We start from the raw sequence: 24,088 nt of genomic DNA, 5'->3' as shown, positions 1-24,088 counted from the left end.
CACCGTGCGATCTTATATTTGTTTTCGCTCGCGCCCATTCCGTCCACACGTCACGGATGCTGGGGTGGGTGGTGCGGTGTACAGCAGCCAAACACCTCCTTCAAAAATGATGACGACAGCGTCAACAACAACACCCGACGAGACCACCAAACCGGTATGAGGCGCGCGTTTACCACAGTGTACCCCTTCTTCGCTGGGGGGATTAAGCGCGACTGCAACGAGCGATCGCAACGTTGCATCAAGCGACGAACCGACCGAAGCGCGGACGCGGAGGTGGAGGAGTGACTTTGTTTGGCTTTTTTGTTTTGGTTTGGGAAGTTTGGAGGAGGTGGCATGGCTGACATGATATGCTGCACGGTCACCGGCCGTTGACCGGGCATAAACATGCCACGCCGGTATGAGCGACCGAAGTGAATCATATTATGCGCTTTCGGTTTCTCAGGCCGGGTGCCCCTTCTGGATGGTGATGACATTCGTCAACGAAAGCTGGCATTTGATTGCTTCACAATTTATCGATTTGTGGTTGTGAACGCTCACTGTCGGATCGCTAGTGATTGAGTTGCGGAAATGGGAAAATAGAAAGCGCTGGAATTTTCTCCCTCATCGATCGATCAGCTGCGTTCGGTTTCCGTTTTGCTCCAATCGGGTGGCGCTGGGCTGGAGGGAATCCCCACAGGTTGGACAGGTCTATCCCCGAACTACTGACGTCGTTTGTCAACCGGGCACGGTGTGGCACAGATAAACGTCGCCCGTGGACAACGACAGCACACCGGTGACCATGGCTGGCTGCCGCGAAGAAACAGTGACCAGCAAACAACGAAAACAACGAGCGAGGCAAAGAGAAACAGGCAACAAACAGACCGGACTCTCGCACTACACACGGCCGGTAAACATATTGAGTAACTGTTTCCTAATGCTGGTCACAAACGAGGCCGTGGCGTGCTCTCGCCCCTTTAATGCGACGTCACGTCGCGTTGGCCGATGGCGGGCCGAGATCGCGGCTTTGGTGCGAATTCCGGTGGGTATGAATAAACCATTGCGCGATTCGCGATGGATTCACCGGGATCGGCGTTCACCCGGGATGGGTTGGGGTTTTTTTCTGCACATTGACGTCATCGATCATGGATTGGAGGATATGTTGGATATGGTAGTAGCGTCTTATTGCTTGTGCTTAAAATAATGTGCAGAAGTATAGAGGGAGTAGTGATTATGAGTGCGACTATCAATGCACTTGAACCAATCGTTCGGTACATGAAGACTCTTAAGGTCTGGAGGTCCTAATCGGAACTCAGGCAGGCAGCCTTCTGTTGCTGGTGTGAAATAAAGAATGGATCCATAAACTGTTACTCTTAAGTGGCTGACGTTGTATTAAAGGAAAGCCTACCGTCAGGCACCGATGACTGGCATGGCGGTTAACGTGTTAATAGTACACCGGCAAATGATCGTCGAGACTGAGAGCTTAACGCCACCCTTTGTCACTGCTTTTCTACATGGAGTTGCTGAATAAACCACACCCGTTAGCGCTACCAAAGGTAAACAACTTCAAGGATATTTTGGGGGGTAGCGAAATTTCCCACACCTCTTACCAATCTTGGGTGCCGCAACACGCATCCGTTCCGTCCCGTTGGCGTACTTTCTTGGCATTCTGCACGCGAACCAAACGAAAACACAAAAAAATGAATGTTGACATCATCGATGAATGTGTCACTTGACTTGTCCACGTTTCTGTGGGGGTGTGATTGGGTTCCAAGGGTTGCAGCGCGGGGTGATCGGTTTTTGGTGTGGTGCTGGTAGTGGAAACAAGCGTAAACAATAATGACACACTCAGAAAAGAAAACAGAAACAGAATGAAACCGTGTGTCACAATGGAAGGTGAGAGTGTTTCAATAAATATAAATGTCGTTACGCAATAGCAGCTCGGTGGAGCAGTTTGGTGCTGCGGCAAGGATCGTGGGAAGAAATTTCTAGAACTTAAAGCCATATATTTCTTTGCCCTTGGAGTGTGTGAGTATGTGATGCATACTTTTATGTCAATGATTAATGCCAGCAGATTAATTTGAACGATTGTAAATCAAACGATCATCGCATTTTGAATTGCTAGCTCTCCTGTGTTTAGCTGTTCGTTTTGTCTATGTTTCGGTTGAAGTAATTGGCTTACGTACCACCGCTAGCGAATCGGTCAACAGATTCATTAAACCGCCTGAAACAAACAAGCGGTGGGTCATCACTACCACTGAAAGTGATCGTGGACCTGATCGTTAAGTTTCAACTTGTAGTTATGAACATTAATATGAGAGTCGTGTTTTCTCATTTAAATTACTGATTGTCTGTAGGTTTACATCACGATAAGTAGCATAATCAACTCACTTATCTCAGTTTTATATTCGAGCAAGTGATGGTTCATCTTGGCTATACCAGGACGAGCGAAAGACTCCACGGCACAACTTGCAACACAAATATAGCACATTAGCGTAAATTGTTTGACCATTAACAAAGTTAGGGCTTTTCAGAGGGATAATAAGTCCTTATAAGAAGAGCCTGTGGAGAAGGAGAATATAATACGAGCCAGTTGAGCTGTTGGGCGGTCCAGATATCTTGAAGGTGGCTTAAGCCGGAAGGATTTGATGAATGGGGCACGTGATAAGGATGCCAGATTCATGTTCGATCAGACAGATTCGGCACGAGGCGTAGAGCCGCACAGCGAAATCTTTGGCTGGTTCAGGTAGAGTCTAACCTGTCGGAGATCGGATGGAGGGTTCCCAAGTTTTCTGGAAAATGATTGGCGACCTGCCCCACTCTGATAGAAGTATTCTGAGCAGGCCAAGAAGAATAGAAGTAAAACAAGAAGAATTTATTATAATTATTGGCCTCAGAGGCTGTACAATTTACCCGTAAGACTAGAGTTTAGTCTAACCCTAAGAGATGGGGCGGCCCGGTGGTGAGGCGACAACGACGCCGGTCTTCATATAGCAGAGATCGTTAAGCCAAAGCAGAAGATGAAGCAAACTAAAGTCGAGAGAGCATTGAAAAAACTGAGCAATTACTGACTAGGACATGTGTTACGCAAGAGAACGAGCCAACTCTAACGTTATTCGCACTAATTCGACCAATGCCAAGTTAAGATACACTGAGTCAAACCCTTTTAAAAGTGAAGCAGGCATTAGTGATGGGCTAGTCGACCTGTGGGTGCAACGAGTTCGGACTCGTTGCACCCACGGGTCGACCCGAACCTACGGGTTGAACTCGCGTATGCTTTGCGGCACCTACGGGTCGACCTTAACACGTTGCTCCCACACGTCAAACTTGATTCCTATAGGGACGAACTCGACTCCGAGTCGAACCGGGAAAAGAGTCGTATGACCCATCACTAGTGTGCATCTCTGTACAAACAGCTTAGTTGTAAGCTTCTAGTACCACATCATATTCATCATTCATATTTAAACAAATCGGAACAAAAATCAATAATTTGTGAGGATTGAGGTCTTAGATATAAATCCATGCTGCATACCGTTCTATCATATTTAAGTAAACACAGGTACTATGTTTCGAATTAAGATGAAATATATACATTTTTATAAGTTAATCCAAAAGATCGGAACCAAAATCAATACACCACTATTGAAAAACATACCTCTGTAAGCTCAGCGAACGGGACGAGGCTCGGGCAGCGTACGTACCCGCGTGCTTTCGAGTGCATTCGTGTACACAATTCATTCATCACACTCGAGATCGATTAGTGGCACTCGAGCTTGACAGTGAAGAGCATTATTTGCATTGCTGTATTGCTGCTCTCGTAACCGATGGCGCCAATATTCCGCCTGCCATTGGGTGGGGAAGAAAATAAGCTGCAGTCACCGAATCAGGTTGCGTTTCGTTCACTTTCATCTTTCGATTTTTGTTGTACGATTACTTAAGAGGAAGATAGCTTCAGGGAGATGTATATCTTTGCGAGAGAGAGAGAGAGAGATAGTGTTGTCGATCGAGCAATAGTTCACTGAACTTTCAAAGAGTTCAAGTACGACATGCATAATTCAGATTATAAAATGAACGAAGAAGAACTCAGGCGGGTAGAGAGCTAAACCTGTTATAGAGACCGGGAACGCTAGTACGTGACAGCGAGCTTTATAGAATACAGGTTGGTAAGCTCCTTTAAGACAGTTTTTTTTAATCGAAAGGACTAATTGTTTCATAAAAAGTACTCTTAAAATTGTAACTTAAATTAAGATACATCAAATATTTTAAAGTAAATTTTAATATTTTTATTACTTATTAAGTAAGACTGTCGGTAGCCATGTTAACAGAAGGCACACTTTAAACTGTGTTCCAGTTCCAGGCATTCATTTAGTTTAAAAAGCCATTTAATATCTGGGAAACCGAATTGCTTTATGATTAACCATAACCGACCACCCCATTGCCACCACTAGCTCGTTCATCCCATTCCGCACAATTGAAATAGAAAGCAGATGAAAGATTCATTTCTCCCCATATGGGTCTCAATTCTCAAGTGAGGCTACCACCGAACACTACCGAACGAGGCGAAAATATATTTTCCCAAACTGCAACAGGTGTTGAAGTAATGAAATAATTTACAATCTGTTCCTTCTACCAACTGTTTCTCCACCCATTCGATACCATTCTCCAAAACAAGGGGAGAGCGCTGTGAGACGCTGTTGTTGTCTTGCGCGATACCGCACACCACAACTTGCGCTTGGTTCTTCGTTTCTTCGTTGCCTGTTGTCGGCACACACGAGAAGCAGGTGGATCCGTTTTTCTCGGGGTGAAAAGCTAACTCCCGTTAACCCACCTAAAACGGTAACAATGGGGCAGCACGCGCAAGCGGTTGCACTTTCCAAAACCAGCTTAATTTCCCATTCGTCCTTCGTACGCGGGCGATGCGAACACTCTCTTCTCCGGTCAGCAGCTTGTGTGTCCGCGTCTGCGTTCCCTCCTTCTACTTCCCGTTCCCGCCCAGTTCTCTTCCGTGCCCTGGAGATTGCTTGAGGTTCGCTTCATCTCTCAATGGAGTTTAGCTACAACCGGTACAATTTTCCGCTGTGATTTAGTACTTCGTGCCGTTCCGTTCCGGCTTACCCATTCCTTTCATGCGGAGCTGTTAAGCTGTTTGTATTTGTGCACACACACATACACACGAGATAGAGAAGGTCCGGGATTTCGATTTTCAGCAGCAGCACATTCCCCAACGGAAGCAAGTTCTAGAACGGACATGTCCCGTCTGGACATGGGGGCTTGAGCGGAGTGTGCCGATGGCAGGAGATGAAGCGCTGAATACGATTTCCACTTCCGTTTGTTGGCTTTGTTGTGGGAGCAAGGGTTAAGGAGGAAGGTTTTGTGTGATAATCATTCGGCGTTGCATAAGGAAATGGTACTTAAAGTATGATTTTATGGACAATTGGTCACAATCGGGCAAATTTTATGCTGTTTGCTGTCTCAACTGAACTGCGCAATCTGCCAACTTGGTACTGCCTTAGCAGAGTTATTTAAATAAGAGTGAGACCTATTCGATATATTCGAGTGGAAGTCTCTCGTAAATTTTCCATCAGAAAAGCGGCTAAAGGACTCTATCTGAAACGAAAATCTAAAATCAGCTTCCATCTGGTCCTTTATCCGTAGCGGGAAAGTCAGTCCTGCTTACCTCGAGGGGATCTGGACGCGATTCGACACCTGGCCCTCTCGTGTGAAGAACGGTGTCGCCAACGGATCCTACCTGTCTGTCTTATACTATCTCGTGATATTTGCTATATTTTATCGAATCATATTTTTACTTGTCTCCACTCCACCAGACTGTATCGAACATCAGGCATTGTTCTGGAAGCAGTTTTGAGTAACTGTATCAGGGAACCAGGTTGTTAGGACACATTAAACCATTAAACCCTAACCATTGTAGGAATTGGATTGTGCAGTCTTAAGTCAGAAATAGTTGTGATTTACTGATGGAAGAGTTGAAGATAGCTTTTACCTAAATCAATAGTTATCTGTTCATCTGTTTTGCTATTTAAACATTCTTGGTAATAATTTTAATAATTGGTAATTGTTGCTTTTGAACACCTTAAGGATTTAAGGGCTTTCTCTACCCCTAATTTCTTCAGATCCTTCAGTGGATAGCACAGGAAAAGATGGACGCACTGTCTCCAAAAGTTCCTTATTATTATTTCTATTTTTGATATTCATATTACTATGGAATTTGATCAGTTCAGAATATCCTGATTTTGGCCTGAATTCTAAGTTTTACTTAAACATTAAAGGCGCAAAAAAGGCTCCGCAATCTTGGACTGTTGCAGAAGTCCTCGATAACGCCCACGGTCTAGCGCCATCTTCTACCGACCCAATATCCGGGCATGTTGGTGACCGCATCAACGCCTTAACTCCATCTCAGTTTGGACGTACCACGCCGCCTCTGCCCATGTCTGCAGGCTCGGTTGTCCGGTGTTATTCTCATGACATGTTCAGCCCACCGTCACTTGGTTAGTCTAAATAGCTATACGATGTTGAGATCATCGTACATCTCTTGGAGCTCGTCATTGTTGTGACTCCTCCATTGTCCTTCCATACATACGGGGAGCCAAAAATCCTTCCGAGCAGTTTTCTCTCGATCGCTGCTAAGAGGATTTCGTCAGTTTTAGGCAGAGTTTTAGGGGTCACAGAGACGAATGTGAGTACTAGGACTTTAAATGCCTCTGAATCCTGAATCACTGTCAAATTTGTTAATCTCTCTGGTATTCATCTATTAAGACTCTGTAATCAGTAACAACACTGGTAAATAAATATATAGAAGGATTTAATATAAAGCTAAGTCGCAATTGATAATCTTTCATAACAAAATGAAATCTATCATGAATTGCTCATTTGTTAAATTGTTAAATTGTTAAGATTTATAGAAGAATATAATTCGCACTGCTAAACAGGAGCAATACGTACAATTCTAACCATTCAATCTAGCCCGATTTGTTACCGTAAGGCCCATAACTAGTAGACGGAGAGTGGATGGACACCCTTGCTGCTATCACCTATGTCATTGTCACCCATGTAAACCCCCCTTTATCATAAACTGTGATAAACAATGACTTCGAAAGGATGTACGCCGAGCCCAGTCGGTAAGCGGGGAAAAACAGTACCGAGGCACGGAGGACCAGTGCCGAACACAATAATCAATTTGTTTTTCATTTGAATAACTTTCGACGAACTTTTGGTGCCGTAGTTGTGTCCTAGACGTCGTGTTATCCGCGCTTGTACACGAACAACACTCTACACTACATGATACTACTTTCTTCCAACTTCATCTTCACTTAAACCTTCCCCCACGGCTTTCTCCCGCGTCCCCTATCTACGTCTAAGCTGTCTTCTAGCTTGCACAAAAAACCGGTGTTAAAATCTTGAACAAGCAACGAACAACTTTTCGCCTTTTTTCGCCCTCCTACACAACACAACTTGTGACTCTATTCCGACACCGACTTCCGACGACTTTTTTTTTGCACTGCTCGCTTTCTTGGGGTGCCCCGGTCGTATCGTATGTTTTGTTGCGATTTGTAGCGAAACTTCAGGCACTGATTCAGTTTGGCTCGAGCAGCAGGGACAGAAACTCCTCGGCGTCGCACCATTATGCTTAATGTCTGTTCTCGCTTTCTTGCCACTGATTAAAACACAATGCCAAAACGGGGCACAATGTGACCGATCTGTACGTACAGCTAAATCAATGAGGCAGCTGTAGCAGCTTCAGGAAGGGATCACATTTCCCACAGGTGCACTATACGGCGCGGGAACAGTTGCTGGCAAGCGACGCCAACTCCGGCGACGACGTTCGGTTGGTAGGCATTCATAATCCACCCGTAAAGTGGCTACAAATGGTGGCTGCTTCCGGAAGCTTCCCTTCTGCGGTGTTCTTAAATTAACATGCCCATTTTCGGGCGAAAAACTATTATAGCAAGGCGAGATAAGCCTATCGCTTGCTTACAATACACCGAGCCTCACACCGTGTTTCGTCTTGGTGTGAACAGTTGTTCTGATTGTCTGACGAGCGAGGTCGTGTGTGCAGTTCATTGGCTACGACGCGCCAGAAGTTGAGCGATGGAAATTAAGTTTCCGATACAATTGAAAAGCCACAGGAAATTAAGAGCTGGTGCTCCTTTTTACTGCGAGAAACCCAGCTGCAGCAACGTTCGCTTCTTGCGTCATCAAAAGCAAAAGTCTTCACGTCTTTTCGACTGAAAGGTAAAGCCGATTGCTTAATGAAATTTTCTCGATTTTATGATGCGTTTAACGCTCTGGGAAGGGTTGAGGGTAAGAATTGTAATAAATAGTCAAATGGTTTGAATGTTGACTTGATGTATATTGTACGCTTGGTTTTAATCGTTTTGTTGTGCAATTTTGTTCTCTTTAGCATTCTAGTTTTTCCTATTTGATTAACTTTCCTTTTTAATTTAGAATCCGACATATTTTCCATGATTATAATTCTTTTCGGTAGCAATACGGCCAGGCAGTTCTTTGCGCTTAAACAAAAAAACCTTTTCGGGGGACCGGTGGCTCAGGCGAAAACGGCGCCGGTCTTCACACTAGTGATGGGAATAACCATTCACTTATGTGCATTAAATCAGAGTGAATGAGCTACAATCTTGTGCTCACTCTTTAAGAGTTAAATTTACAAAATTGATGAAAATTGAACCACTTACTAACTTTGTTTTAACTTACTCATGAGCTAAGTAACTCATTGGTGATTTAACTCTTCCTGTCGACTCACGACTCACTCACTACGGTTGAACTCACTCAGTACGTTTTAATTTACTAGTAAGTTTAATATCGCATTACATTATTTTTATCTTCAGGACAAATTGTATACAACGAAATCATCTTCATATCGTGTTTAAGTATACCAATCGATATTTAACTCAAGAGTGAGTAGACCTTAGTGAGTGGGTTACAATATAGTGCGTGAGTTAAATCGAAGTGAGTGAGTGGTTAGTCGCCATGGAGAGCTAACCATAAGAGAGTTGGAATAACTCTTCGTGGTGATTAAAGCCATCACTGCATTGCTCTGTGTTAACTAACTCATTCACTCATTCTGACACTGTTTGCACCAGACCGTCTCCCCGTACGCAGGACTGACTATTCAGCTATGGGGAACAGGAAGACTCAGAAATCCAGAAATAGTAGATAGAGATCCTTCGGGGTTGTAATTTAAAATTGTATTTTATTCATTAGGTTTTTTCTTACAATTCACACTTCAAAAGCACCTTTTGTGCGAAATGACCACACTGTTTATAAGAAAATTCTTGCTCTAAATTGATGTCGCAACCCAAGTAATTACATGATTTTAATAAACAAATCAAACTATTTTTTTGTTCAATAAAGGTCTGGCCGTGTAACTTAGATCTGTTTTATTATTAAAATTCAGTTTGACTAGAAAATTATATATCTATTGTATCCACATTAATTTTAAAGATATATATTTTTTTAACTAATTAATGATAGGACCTGATATTTAAATCCAATTAATATGATTCATAAGATAACTGTAAGGCTGTTATGACAGCCAACAGTTGTTTCATCCTATTGATATTGGTTTAAATGTAACACAAAGTTCAAAGCATAAGACAATTTTAAAACAACTCTTTGCTATTTGAAATAACTCACTTTTCCATCTAATTAAATGCTTCAACAGGTTGCGCAACGTGATTTCGTACAAAAACCACACCATTCTATACCCCCGTTACAACTCTTTCTCACACACACGCGTGCAATAATTTCGTTCAGCGTTTGATAGTCCCCCTTAAGTCATGGCTTTTTAATTAAAGCGTCCATTTCATTCAATACCGCACAAAATTAACCGCACGCGCCACACTGTCGAACGCGTAGTGAAGCGGTTGGCGGCCCCCGTACAAGGAAAATATGAAAAGTCCTTCCACTTCCTCTGGCAATGCCGCGATTTTCCCGCGAGAAAATGCGCACAAATCCTACGCGTGGGCATGGCGAGCGGGAACAAACTTTCTCCATCGTGCTTTGGATGCGGTGGCAGCAGCGGGTTTACTCTCACGCAGCCACGAAGAAAGTCGTTCCCACTTTTCCACTTTCCGGAGTGATTTATTTTTATATCGGAATAAATCAGTGCACAGGAGGGTATAAATTTTCTCACCTGTGTCCCGGGACACGTAGCGCCAGGCATTTTCCGATGGCGGGCGGGACGGTGAGCTTATGGCTGGCAGCAGGAAGGAAGACGGTCCACCTTCTCCAGCTGCTGCTGCTGGTGGCTTACAGGGCAGCAGCGAAGGGAGGGGAAAATTGTGTCCCTGTGTTATTGCGGCCGTGAGTAGTTTAGCTTTTATTGTTATTATTAATTTATCCATCATTCATCCTGCGAGAAGCAAGCTACTCGACTGCGGGGCGATGGTGGGGCAAAGTTTGTGACGCGATTGTAATGGAAGGTGGGAATCAATGGAAGTTGAGTATTTCCGTGTTGGGGTTGGAGCAGCGGGAGCAGGTTGGGATTAGTACAAATCGCATTTGAATGATGCTGGCAATTAGAGCTCAACTGGATGTGGCCCAAGGTGCCATTGCTGTAATGAGTGATACAATACCGGTAATTTAATTAAGTGCGCATTTGATTCAAGCTGCGATATGAGAGCGGATGAAATATATGATGTGCTGGAGGTTTATTGTAACTTTTGGTTATAGTTTAATATTTAAAATACTTTTGAATTGTATGATTAACTAAAAGACTTTATGAAAATGTCATTATTTGTTGATGCATTAAGAGGGAATTAAATTTCAATTACACTTAATCAACCTTTTTCCGAAAGGAATTTGATTATTATCATTTTACCAGCTTATTTCTTATGTATTCATGCAATCGGTTCAGCCGCATCTGACGGTATAGTCAGGGTAACACTAGACGACGCAATGAGCTCTTTTGGATTATCAGCCAAGCTTACCAGGCTTGTAATAATGACAATGGCCAACATCACATGCCGGGTGAAGGTGGATGGCAAACTCTCAGGGCCTTTTGCAACCACCAAAGGCTTGCGCCAGGGAGATGGGCTTGCCTGTCTCCTTTTCAATCTGGCGCTAGAGAGAGCCATCCGTAACTTGGAGGTGTAAACTTCAGAACCTGACATACGCTGATGACATAGACATCATTGGTTTCAGGCTAATCTATGTAGCAGAAGCTTACCACATGATCGAGCGACCGGCACTAAACCTAACTAAAACCTGTCGCGACGAACGAAGATGGACGACTGTATAGAAAATTTACTCTGAGACATGGACTCTGTCCAAAACTGACGAATCTCTCTTAGCCGCGTTCGAGAGGACGATGCTCAGAAGGATTTTTGGCCCCCAAATGTGTGGAAAGACAATGGAGGAGCCGCTACAGGGACGAGCTCTACGAGCTGTACGATGATCTCACCATCGGGCAGCGAATTAGACTCGTAAGGCTCCGGTGGGCTGGTCACGCCATGAGCATGACACCGGACAGCCCAGCCCGTAAAGTCCTTTCAGCCCGTCCACACTGACAGAGGAAGCGTTGATGCGTCCGCCAGAATGGCCAGGATAATCGATTGGCAGACGACGGCGCTGAACCGTGAACGGCATCGAGGATTGTTGCAGCAGACCACATGGGTAAGTAGGAGCCGGATAAGTAGGTTAGTAAATAAGTAATGCAATCAGGCTCTTAAACAAAAAACAGTCTACTACTGACAGAATCGTAAAGGATTTGAGGAATGAATAGCGCGCCCTTTGCTAACGTCCAGTGACTAGTCTTAGGTTCGAACACGGACAAAACTGATTTTAAGTTACTCAAAAAGTGTTAGATAAGTAACTTACTTAACAGGCGCGCTAAAATAGCTCCATGGTCTTGGTTTACTGCAGCAGTCCTTCTGGCAATTTAATAGCCCGGCCTACGAAACAACGACTAATCATTTCACGTCAAATTTAGATAGTGCGCATACGGTGCCTCCTCTATCCGTGTGAACGGCGTAAAAAGTCTTCACGAGCTTTGTTATTTGGAGCTTTTACCGCCGTGATTTGAACAGCTCTCCACAGTCTTTCAAAGCGAATTCAATGAGGCAACCTTCCACATAGAAGAGCCTCAAGCCAAAGCTACCAATCACATCAGATAATGATTGATTGAACAAATAGAATAAATAAAGGATTTGCTATGGAATCCTTTTAGTATATGCGCTAGAACTAGAACTTATAAGAACAATCAAATGTGAGATGGTGATACTGGAGATCGCACGTGATCATCTACTTAACTACATTTGCAATGGGCTGTCATCGACATCCGAGAGCTACTATATATTCTATATATGCAAAGCCTTAAACGAACAGCACGTAGGTCTTCAATTTCGGAGATTTCCATTTACTAAGGAAAGAAAACTACTAGTGAAAATTAATAATACAGTACATAGTGACAAATAAATATAGATATAAAATTATAAATAACATAATCTGGAATGGAACATGGGTCCATCTAAGCATAATATAATAATGTTAACTAATTGCCTATTCTCTGAATAAATATCTTCCATCGCTTTACCCAATCAAATGATAATATTCTTTTAAGCTGTCATATAATGAAGTATCAAATATATACCTCAGTCGAGGTAATTAAGGTATATCAAGATCAGCTACCTGCGGTAATCTAATACTAACACTTGTTATGCGAAGTTCAGAGCTCGTCTCGATATCCAGCAGACCGGCCATTTTCAAAATGATGAGATTTTTGAACATTTTCGCAGCTACCAAAGCGGAACCAATACGCAACAATTGCTTTAATCGTTCTATCGAAACCGAATCACTTTCCCCATCGCATAATTCACCCTGTAAAACGTTCAGTATATCGACGATCTGTAAGTAAGCACAATATGATTAGCCAAGGAAGAGGTTAAAGAGAATTGCGTGGAATGTGCTGCACGTACAGTAGGATCCAGTGGCTCGGCCTCTTCCTCAGTCTCATCTTCCTCAAGAATTGCGTCCAGTTCCTGCGCTTGGTTATATAGCACCGAGCTTATATCCGCAATCGGATCAATTTCGCCTTGCACCTGCGGTAAGGTAAATGATGAAGTATGGCTTAGACAATCAGTTTTAAGTGTTTCGTCAAACCATTACCGTTTGCTTATTAGCATTCCTCCGTGGATATTTCTTCTGCTGCTGTGCGGCTATCGGTTCGGCGACGGTATTTTTCGTCGATTCCTCTAGTAACAGAATAGGCTCTACCGCTGGTGGTCCTTTATCCACTGTTGTTTTCTCGTGACTGAAAGACTAGAATCCAAAGTGTGTTTTATAGAGATTAAAACAGAATCCAATTCCACCTAAGCACCATAGTTGCTCACCGGTGTTTCTGTACTTGGTGGTTTCAAATGGACACGATCCGATACTTCCAGCAACTTTCCATCAATTGAACCCGGTTGATCGAGATCGATCGGTTGCATGGTCGCAATCAGATCCGACGTCAGTATCGAATCCGGCTTGCTCGGTGCTTCAGCTTCCATATGGGCATTCGCTAGTATATTTGATGTTTCGGTCACATTTGCTGGAGGAATATTGCGGAACGCTTCGTCCATTGTCTGCTGGAAACCCGAATCAATCCTCTGATCCGCCAAGGCGTCTCGCAAAATGGGAACTTCGTGCAACTGTTGCTGGAAGCCTGAATCCTTCCTCGGTTCTGCCAACGCTTCGCGTAGAGTAGCTGCTTCACGCAGTTGCTGAAGTTTAAAGCGTTCCGCTAGTTGAGTTTGAACATCCTGTATCGTTTTGTTCCAGATCGTAGGACAAGGAAAACTAAAAATATCGAAAATTCGTCTTTGCTTTGGCATCGGTACGCTAGTTGGGAATGGTTCCAGTCGTCCTGTAAATGCGACCTCTCGCCGGATGCGTCTTGGTTGTGGTGCAGGTGTTTCTGAGTCCCCGCTTGACGAACCGCGTTCTACTGCCGGAATCAGTGCCACCGCGAGATTTCTTTGCTCTTCACTGTCTCCCAGTGGAAGAGCTTGAGCTGACACTGGAAGCGCTTGAGCTAACGCCGGAAGCGCTTGACTTGACGCCGGAAGTGCTTGAGCTAACGGAGGAACCGCTTGAGCCGTGGCTGTCGGCTGAACTTCAACGGTTAGATCGCGTTGCTCATCAACTGCTTCCTGCACTGGAATTAGATCATCCAGTGCAGGTAGCGGTAGTTGCGCAACTTGCTCAGCATCCGCCACTAGCGGAGTGCTGGTCTGTAAAGGCCTTTTGAACATGGGTGTGTTGATTCCTCTCAAGTCCAGCTCTTGAAAGTTGTCCACCAACGGTGCCACCTTCGGAATGCTGGGAAACTGGGCCATTACCATTTGGCGCGTCAGTGATTCTCTTAGCGACATCGGTGGCAACTCCTCTCCGGTGCACAGTTGCAAAAAATCTCGAGCCCCGTCCACATCCTTACTGCCAAAGTTTTCATCTTCGGGTAACAATGCCAACGGCTGTACAATTGCCAGTGGTGCAATTTCTTCCGGCAGCTGATATGGATCATGTTGTGGTATGTTCGTCTCATTTGACCGAATCGGTTCCTGTAGTTCTTCCGCCACGATCGGATGAGTAGGAGGCTGACCATCATGAGGGGCAAGCTGCTGATCGCGAGCTGCAGATTGATCATCATTAGCAACCGTACGATTATCGCGCGTAGAAGGCACCACTGGTGGAACGACGCGACGCTTTCGGGGACTCTTCGGTGGCTTGCGATGGAGTTTCACTAGATTTCGTTGAAATTTTTCTGAAAGAAGGGTCGAGCAAGTATTAGAACTAGGCGACGTTTATAAAATATACGACGAGGCAAACACCACTACGCACTTTCTTTCTGTTTGTAATATTCTGCTGTCTGCACTTTTTCTCCTTCACAAATCTGTTCCAGTCCCGCCGGATTCGATTCGGTCCCGAGTAAATCGTCCAGCGTACATCTCCTGCAATGAGTCGGTTGAAAACAGTGTTACAGCTGTTTGCGCAAGCGTCCACCGTGTTTGCAGTGTTTACTTCACGATCTGATACTCGTCGTCCGTGAGACGATCGCTTGGCTTGATGCATTCAATCCCTGGAAAGTATTTTGTTACTATTATTTTCGATAGCGTCTCCATATCGGTCCACTTCACTCGCACTACGTTTTTCAAAATGGCTACGGTTCAAGTGACGTTCTTGCAAATGCTCAGATTTTGACAGATGGCGATATAAACAAATCTTTTCTCGAATTCCTTCACAGCTGGCAGCACTGCAACGACGCCAAGACAGCGAACAGTGGTCGGCCAGCATGATTGTTTTTGCCATTATTTATTTGGTGTAATTTATTTTATTAAACTATTTTTAAAATCATTTTAGATTTGCGAGGAGTCTCAAACGTGATTTGAGGTAAATCCATTACTGATATTGTGTCAGTAATAGCTCTTCTTAAAGAGAGGAGGGCAACTATTTCCGGCAACTCCTCACACACTGAGTGCGAAGAGCTTAAAGAGCGACAAAGAGCTACCGAAGAGTGTGAAGAGCTACTTTGTGAGGTCAGAGCTTCAAAGTGAGGGTATAGTTTCATAGTGATAAGTTCCTCCGTCTCTCTCTGCCTCATTGAGCAGTTTCTTCTCTGTCTCACTCATATTATGACGGTCAGGGAAGAAAGCGTGTTCGTTTTGCGAGTGAAATATTCGCTGCTAGTTGAGTTCGAGAAGAGTTGCTCTACCATTTTGAAGACTAAGAGCGTGCTCAGATCCCTCAATTTATTGAGATGAGGCTTCCCCTCTCCAGGCCTCGGGGTCACTCCCCGACACTATTGCAATCATTGGAATAAGTCACTTGGACTATGCCCGTTGGATTGGGACCCTTGGACTAGGTCCATTGGAGTAGGCTCTTTGAGCTATGCACCCTGGGCAAGCCCCTTTGAAGGTGCGTTTTTCTGCATGTTTTACGGGTAAATGATCCAAAATTTCTTCTCCAAGTCGCGGATGGATCTCTCTAGCGCAATGTTAAGGAGAAGTGGCAATTATTATGAGTACTGTGGCATAGGTTATAGCGGCAACAGTCGCATATTCCATTCGGAACTACTCCATATAGCAAATACTGAGGTCACTATCCGGCTATTTGGTATAGTTAAGTGTAGTAAACCATATGGCCGGCATGACCTTCGAGATACGTAAGCCGAGAAGTTGAAGAAAAACGTAAGTAAATTTCCCTGACGAAGACAAGTAGTGGAAGTGAATGTTGACCATTTTCTTGCTAATAATCTAGGGAAGGTTGGCCGCCTGTACAACATAATACCTAAATTAAAGCCATTTGAAATGTAAACAATCAAATATATTAACTATACTTATGTAGTTGACAAACGTATCGTATTTTAATCTCCAGACAAAAATAGTAAGTTTTAGCCTGACAAAATGACACGATAAATTATTAATTTGATGGATTATTAATGTTTGTACAACAGCATCAGAAGTCTCCGGTTGGACGATTTGTCCAAGAAACTGGGCACAAGAAAATCATAATTATACTTACAGCGCACGTTATCTTTTGTCGCTAGCAACCGATTTTTCCCCTGTGTTCCTTCACCAGAATCAATACCGACGACCCGTTCGACGAGGTATCATGGCCAGTTTGGTTCGAAACACCGACTTCACCCCGAGTGCATGAACAAGAATCCCCGTACGCCGCAAAATGACTAAAAAAGAGAAGAAAACTGATGCTCATGCTCGTAAATTTCGTTACTTTATGGCTACCTGACGAATAAAACTTGACCGTAAAAATATTTCCCCCTTTCTGGGGGCGCCTTTCCCGCCTGTTTCACTGTGGGTATGTCGCGTGCGGTTTCCGTTTCGTTTCCGATTTTCGAATGCATCTGTCGTTCGTTGTCCGTTCGTGACGTGTGAAAACTCCCGGGAAAACAGGTTCCGTTTCTACAAGGGACACAGTAGAGCGATGCAATTTTCCGATTTTAGTTCCTTGTTTTCCCAGCGAAATGTAGCACTCTGCTCCCGATGGACTCTCCCGCGGATGGGGCAACAACTTTCTTGTCTTTGTGCGCATTCGGATCGGTTCCATGTTCCGAGTGTCCAGTTTGGTGTAGTAAGAGAAAATTTCATTGTTTTTATTGTAAGCTTTCCCCGGTCACAATGTTTATCTCTGATGGTGGAACTGGGGTCAAAGTGAAGCAATATCTTGCTAGATACTCTCATCATCATCATCCTCCTCCATTGGTGATGGCGACGTCATACACGATCGTATATTTCGTCCACTCAATGAACCGGGTTCGGGACGCGTTGATGATTGCCACCGGATGAACCAGTGGGTGGGTTGAGGTGTAAATAATTTTCGTCATCAATGCTATTAGGATTGGGTTGCTGCTGCCGTTTGCTTCGGAAGTTACCGCTGTCCTGTCGTTTCGGAAGTGGTCTCACGAGGTTTAATGTGCTGGTGCGCGGGGACAGTCATTTGAAGACAGCCCGCCACCGTTTCATTTCTGGTCGTCGGGGCGATGCTGTAAAGTAGACAATAAACATGGAATTTAAGAACCCCTGGCTGGCACGGGAATTTAGCATGGAGTAGGTTGGTAAAGGATAGAGACATAAGGTTGGTGCTGCTCGATTCCATATTCGAAGTGAGTTGTGTAGGGAACCGGTTATTCCGAACCACCACGTTCTTTGCGATGGACCTGAGTGGTTAAGGGTAATTGAAGAAATGTTGATGGGTTGAGGCGTACAGGGTGTTCAATAACTTTGAATACTCTTTTAACATGTGTTAAAAAAAAATGAAAAAATATGATATTGTTTTCTGAGTCAATTTCTGTTGAATGTATTTTGTGAGCCTTTAGGACAAATTAGGTTGGAGCATCTCCCTGTAAGCATTATAACGAGGATCAGAATTTCTCAAAGGAATCGTACGAGGCACGCAACTTTTCCATCGGAATTTTGTTCCAGATTTTTGAAATAAGTTTCCTAAATTGTTCCATAGTTCTTGCTTGATGTTCACTTTGCTTGGCCAGCATGCTCTTGGCAGCATAAAAGTTCAGGGGATTGAGGTCCGGGGAGCTGGGTGGCCTCAAAGTGTTATAGAGAAGATCAGTCAAATTTTCTCGATACCGCGCCTGGACGATATTCGCCGGTGAACCGGTTTTGTTGAAAGAAGTAATTCCCGAAGAGGTCCCGAAGTGCCTTTTTCGTTGTAGTGTTTGTTACTCCCTGGTCGTTGCTTGTACGGCTTGTATCACAAGTCCTTCGTGATGATGGTGTGAGCAGTCCCGATTGACACTTCCAGCTCAGTAGTGATCTTCCGGATCGAATGGTTCATTTTTAGGCTAATCCGCTCCCTCTCTCGCTTTGAAGGCTGCTGGCGTCCTTGCCGGACGCGGTCGCCCGGATGTTAAACAGTCCTTGGGCAAACCCTGGCACTGTCGGATGGTGATATAGATGAAATTCCTCCTCACCCCGTGGGATTTTAAAAGCGTAATATCTCACTCGTGATCCACTGGATTACGACGTCGCGGTACAGTTTCAAGGTATGCAGCAAGGTCTGTATGTCAAATATCATGTCCGGCATTTAGGACAAGATTTGTGATCGCAAAATTAGTATACGTTTCTTTTTGTTAATGATCGTAATGATCGGCTACAGGCGTTAAACGATCAGTTTTAGGTAACAAAGTGTTTTAAAAAACTGCAAGGATCATCAAAACTCCATACAAAAGTAGCGAGAGATGTTCGAGGATCCGATACTAACACCCTAGCCGATAACACCCAGCTGAGCCAAATGAGGTCTCTAACACCCTAAGCCTCTATAAATAAATGAAAAAGTAGTATCAGTTTCAAGAACGGTACACATTTTCTTATCTAAACCTGTATTTTACACAGACCTTGCTACGCAGTAACCTAACATAAAATGAAAAAAAGATCAATACGCAGAATGCACATGTTGCGCACTTACAAAACGATCAAAAAGTTGTATTCGAAAGTATTGAACACCCTGTAGTAGAATTGTTCGTACCATGATCATTATGAGAGCATATTACAGATTAGATTATTTTTTCCTGTTTATTTCTTAGATAACTCACTTCAAAAGATTTAACTTTCTTATAAGCACATGCCCGTGCTACTAAAAACTAAATTCAACTGTCAAAAAGAGCTGTCAGATTGCCAGAAGCAACAAAAAAAAAACTCAACTTAAGATCGGGATTTTCTCGTCCGGAAAACGAATTAATAATCAACCAAACCGGTGTACACATGTTTATGCAGTACGTGAGCAACTAAATTTCTTTCGCGTGCACCGCCAAACACAACATTCCAACGGCACAAACTTCCCCATTAAACTCATGCATGCGATAAGAAATGTACCGAATGCGTTTCGGAAGCAAAACACACAAAAAAGGATCTCACAAGAAAAATATTCAAATTGCACTCGCTTATTCTTGTTGGAAGGCGGAAAAAACGATGGAGGTTTCTTCACTGTTCTTCCCTTTTTTTTTTCCTTACGTTCCGGGTGCGTTCCTTCGCTGTCGTCTATTAGCCCAGAGCCTTGCGGAGGCGGCCCGTCACGTAAGCGGCAGTCACTTGGTGCCATCTGCAACGCCCGCGTGCAGCATGCAAGTTTTTGTTCAGGTTGTGTGTGCGTTTTTCTGTTTGTTTGCTCTGTACGTCTATCAAATATTTGTTGCTCCCACTGTTGGCAAACGGTTTGCGGTGTAATGTGCATTGCAAAAAAGCTTCATCTTCGCTCTGGCTCCCACCAGCCCCATGAGTGGTGGAAATAATTGTTTTAGAAGAAAACTAGCTGGAAAAGTTTTTTTCGCTTGATTTTTTGTCACATTTCGCTTGTATGTGCCAGCTCTATTGTGTTTAAATTTTCACGCGGTTCCAATTCCGGGCACGAACCGGGCATGCCATAGCTCACTGCTGCCAAGCAAAAAAAAAAACGCCCTTGGATGACTTTTAATCACGAAGCTGGCTCGTTCTTAGGGGGCATTTTTCTTTGCCCGTGTGTGTGTGGAGTTTTTTTTGCGGCTCTGTGTCCTCTGTTGGCAGATTTAATAGAGTCGCCCTATAAGAGAAGAAGTCACACAGCCTGACCACAGCAACGTCTCGGCTCGGACACGGCTTGTGAGCAAGCTCCCATTTCCTTTCTAATGGGTGGAAGCATAATCACTTCGCAGTCGCATCCGCAAAGGGGGTGAGAGTCTGGATCGCCCCGTAGAAATGCATACTCTCACCCACATCACAGACGAAGAAAACGTGGACGCGACGGCGATCATAAACATTTTTATTTGAAATTTACGTGTTCCTTCATTTCCATCCCTGAACTGTTCACCGGAGTTGTCCTTTTCAGGTGGATGGGTACGGATGTGTGATTTTGTTTGTGAGCAGGGAAAATTTATGTTGATGTTTTTTACTATACTATAACTATACCACAAGTTGACTCAACTATTTTGTTTAGTAAAATTAGTAAAGTAGAAACAAAGTATTCTACTTTATTGTTAAAGCATTGGAATCGTTTATTTGGTTGTTCAGTCCTTTCCAAGTTCATCTAATGTATCGGTACCCAGACGTACCCCTCCCAGACGCTTAGAATGGTTTTGGCACGTGAAACGTGAGAAGAAATACTGAACCGCTTCAAAGTTATGGGTGAAGCATTTTGGGCCCATTATTTATGTACGAACTGTTTTGCACTTTGTGTTCGTCCACTCTATTGCATTCCTGCTGCTGCTGCTGCTGCTGCTCGTAGATGGAATCGTATGGAACGGACGTGGCAGGTTTTTCGGTTATTTTGGTGAAAAAGTTTCCATTTAACCCGTCCGGTTGAATCGTAACTGGTTTAAGAAAGGAGTCGGAGCAAACTTCCCACTAATGAAGGGAAAGATTTCGCTGAGAAATTTCAGGGTAACGTGTTGGATTAAAGCTTTTGTTTAATTGGTTAGCTAATTAGATATGGGTGTTTTGTTTAGAGGTGGAATATTTGTTGCTTATAGCCCCTTGCTTTGTATGTATATATTTTTATTAATTTTACATGAGTAATAAGTGATGTAGTAAAGCTTGGCATACATCACAAAAATAAACGAATAAACTGCACAACAATTAATTAATATTAATGAAAAAGTGCAAACTAAAAACTAAAGGAGAAGAACATTTAGTTCAATATTAGACGTTTTTATGGTTTGGGATTGTTGGGTCACGGAGAAATCTATGAATATTTTCCCGAGAGTTGTTAGAAGAAAACGTGTGTACTACATGATTATTCTTTTGTGAGTGAGCTTAATCATATTCGAAACCCTAATCCTAAAATTACTCCTAATAGTTCATTCCTATAATTCATTCCGTGACCGCCTTCGGGTACGGCATGCGGATTGCCTACATATTAGGCGCGAACAGGGATTTCTTTGTATATTAAATCTTCAAATTAAGCAATACGATTAGGCCAGAATTAGAATTAAAGAAAATTAATTTATAACGATACATTTACATACAAAACTCAGAAATATTTTATAAGCAATAATATAATGTTAAAATCAATAGCGAAATAAATCATAAAACAACTAAATAACTTCCAGAGATTGGTATCATAAATAGGTTTAAATGGTAGAAATAAGTAAAAATAGATAAGTAAACGATTGATAAACAAAATCAGTGGCGGTTCGATTGTTCCCCCGTTGAGAAAACTGACTAACCAACGTCGTGGTATCATCTAATAATTCTATTAAGCCATATTAAGACCGGCATAGTCATTCGGGTTCGTTAAGCCTAGAAGTAGAAGAAAAGTAAAAAACAATTAAGTAGAAGGATAATACTAAAGAAAGTTAAATAGTAAACATAAAAGTTTTGGGGTACCTTAACAAATAGTTTTCCATTTTTTTAATGTTTGGCTAAGTTTTATCAATTAAAAAAGAATATTTCTTTTTTTTTTATTTGAAAATATGGCCGGAAGAGAATTAAATGTTACACAATACTTTTGCATCTAAAGGTAAACAATCACTAAATTTCAAGCAAAAACTAATTTTGTATGTCGTTGGTGGATATATCCTTCAGCCCACTATTGAGAGACACCTTATCCCAGATAGTATCGCTACGAATGGCATAGTTTCCCGATTCATTTTTAATTTTTTTCAATCAATCTTCTCCCAGTTCTATTTTAATTTTAGTAATTGAAAACAAAAAGACTGGTAAACAAGATTAATTTCTATTTGAAAGCTTTCTAGATCGCTTCCAGACTTCTAGCTAGTAGCGATCGTAAACTCAACCTAATCGTCCGTACACCAAGCATAAACGGGATGAATTAACATGTGTTTTACTGCTCCGACCATCAGAAGGTCATTCGATTGGCGGTAAAGTAATCCACCGTTTCCCCTTTCATTCTCACGCCGCAACTCACCTTACTGGTGGTGAGTACAGCCGTTCGTTCGAGCTGATCGTAACGGTTTGATAGGATGCCATATTGGCCGGCTTCAAACAGAGGAAGTATAGTGTAGCAGGTCCATTAAACTCTTGACCTGCTGCTGCCGTTTTGTTTGGTTTGCCTTCTGCATACAGTGCTAAACACTGTGTCCAACCATACACTACTCGTCTTAAGAAGCGCTTCAAGCAGGAAGCAGAAAGATAGCGCTGGTACGCTCGCGTAGGTGTCCCGTATCGTGTTGAATTTAAAAATATTTTTAAATATTCAACGGTTATTTTTTATTCCATTTTATGGATGCACCCGTAGCAGGGATGGCGCATCGAACCGCAGTCGTAGACGTTTGTGGGGTGGAGATAGGCGGCGAGTTCGCGCGGTGGTCGGAAAGGAAGGAAACAAATTTACTAGTGTACAATCCGGTTCGATGTTGGTAAGGATGGCTGGTTGTTTTATGTTTATTTTGCGGATACCTTTTGACTTCTCCCATACTGGCACCTGTTACGGCGAAGCACGGGGATGAAGTGGATAGGTTGCATTTTCGGTGCATCCTTATAGCTGGGAACATCTTGGCGACGTGTAGTCGGGAACAAGCAGGAGGGTTTAAGGGGAGTGTTTTATTTCTCAGCACGCGAATCCCTTCCCGGCTGGTCGGTTTCTCATTCGTTTCGGAAAATGTGAGTGTGTGTGTGTTTTTTTCCCTCTTCTCACTGGAAGTCACACATCCACCGGGCAAGACAAATCGAAAACGAAACCCTGCTTTACCACATGAGATTGTTTTTGGGGTGGTTTGGGTTGCTTTTTTGTTTGTTGTTTCTCTGAACCCCCGCAGTGTGATGGCGTGCTGTTTATAGATGAAGCTAGTAAATGCCCATTTGTGGTGGTTTTTGGTGCCGATGGAATCGAGATCCAGACAAAAAAGCACACCAACACACACCAGCGCCGAATGTAGTCTTGTGCAAATCCTGCATCTTCCGGCCAGGTGAATTCCTTTGGATTCCTGGTTGGTGGTTTGTTAGCGGATACACCCAGCTCCGGTCTGTTCAATCTAGGGATGTAAGCACTGGAAGGACATGGGCACTGCCGCCACGCCACACGCCAAACCCTTGATCCTTGATTTTCGGTTATTGTTGGACTTTACCGATAGTGCTCTCCACTATAAAATGCAGCTCGTTTTGGCGTTTTATGCTTCGCTTCCAATTTTGTTTCGGCGCTCTGCCCGCTTACTTACTTGCCAATAGTTCGTGTTTGTTCGTTCGTTCGTTTTTGGCTTTTTTATGTGATCATGTTTTGTGTCTTTGACGGAATGGAGACACCAATAACGGACCGGGAGGTTGGATGGGAGGATTGTTTTTATTTTGTGCCTGCAATGACCAGCGTCACGGGTTCACGTTCACCGGTATTGAGAATTCCTTGTTCATTATTATTTCAGTGACTATGGCACACAGAGGCGGGCAGGAATATTTCTATCTTTCTAAGAAGTTAAGAGTTGAGAGCTTTTTGTTATTATGTACCGAAAGTTTTTCTCTTGCTCCAAAAAAAAAAAAAATGCTCCAGAATATTTGAGACTTTTCACAATTAACTTCAATGAATCTTGGTTACACTCTGCTAGGAGGATTTGATTAACACTCCTTCTTCAACTCCTCCATCGGTCGGGAATTGGGCGAGCTTGTGTCTGGTCACGGTGCAATGCTTCAAGTCTTTCACTGAT

General features: G+C 43.3%; 1 protein-coding gene across 1 annotated transcript; it reads right to left on the bottom strand.

The window, feature by feature from the left end:
- Positions 1-12,343: 12,343 nt before the first annotated feature.
- Positions 12,344-15,162, bottom strand: LOC118509251. The gene is made up of 6 exons (XM_036049585.1): positions 15,010-15,162; positions 14,830-14,939; positions 13,341-14,752; positions 13,117-13,269; positions 12,927-13,049; positions 12,344-12,855 (listed from the first exon to the last, which is right to left on the bottom strand). Exons 1-6 carry the CDS (start codon positions 15,108-15,110, stop codon positions 12,616-12,618), a joined length of 2,139 nt encoding a protein of 712 aa, XP_035905478.1. The 5' UTR covers positions 15,111-15,162; the 3' UTR covers positions 12,344-12,615.
- Positions 15,163-24,088: the final 8,926 nt, after the last annotated feature.

The sequence above is a fragment of the Anopheles stephensi genome, chromosome 3, assembly GCF_013141755.1.
Source record: "Anopheles stephensi strain Indian chromosome 3, UCI_ANSTEP_V1.0, whole genome shotgun sequence".
In the NCBI taxonomy this organism is placed as follows: domain Eukaryota; kingdom Metazoa; phylum Arthropoda; class Insecta; order Diptera; family Culicidae; genus Anopheles; species Anopheles stephensi.
The sequence above is the reverse complement of the archived record's forward strand: the minus strand, read 5'-3'. Positions and strand labels throughout refer to the sequence as shown.

Excerpts from the sequence above, each read along its gene's own strand:
- LOC118509251 (XM_036049585.1), bottom strand. The coding sequence starts at position 15,110 with ATGGAGACGCTATCGAAAATAATAGTAACAAAATACTTTCCAGGGATT. Across the intron at positions 13,270-13,340 it reads CACCAAGTACAGAAACACCG|TCTTTCAGTCACGAGAAAAC; the intron begins GTGAGCAACTAT and ends TTTGGATTCTAG. Across the intron at positions 13,050-13,116 it reads GGAATGCTAATAAGCAAACG|GTGCAAGGCGAAATTGATCC; the intron begins GTAATGGTTTGA and ends ACCTTACCGCAG.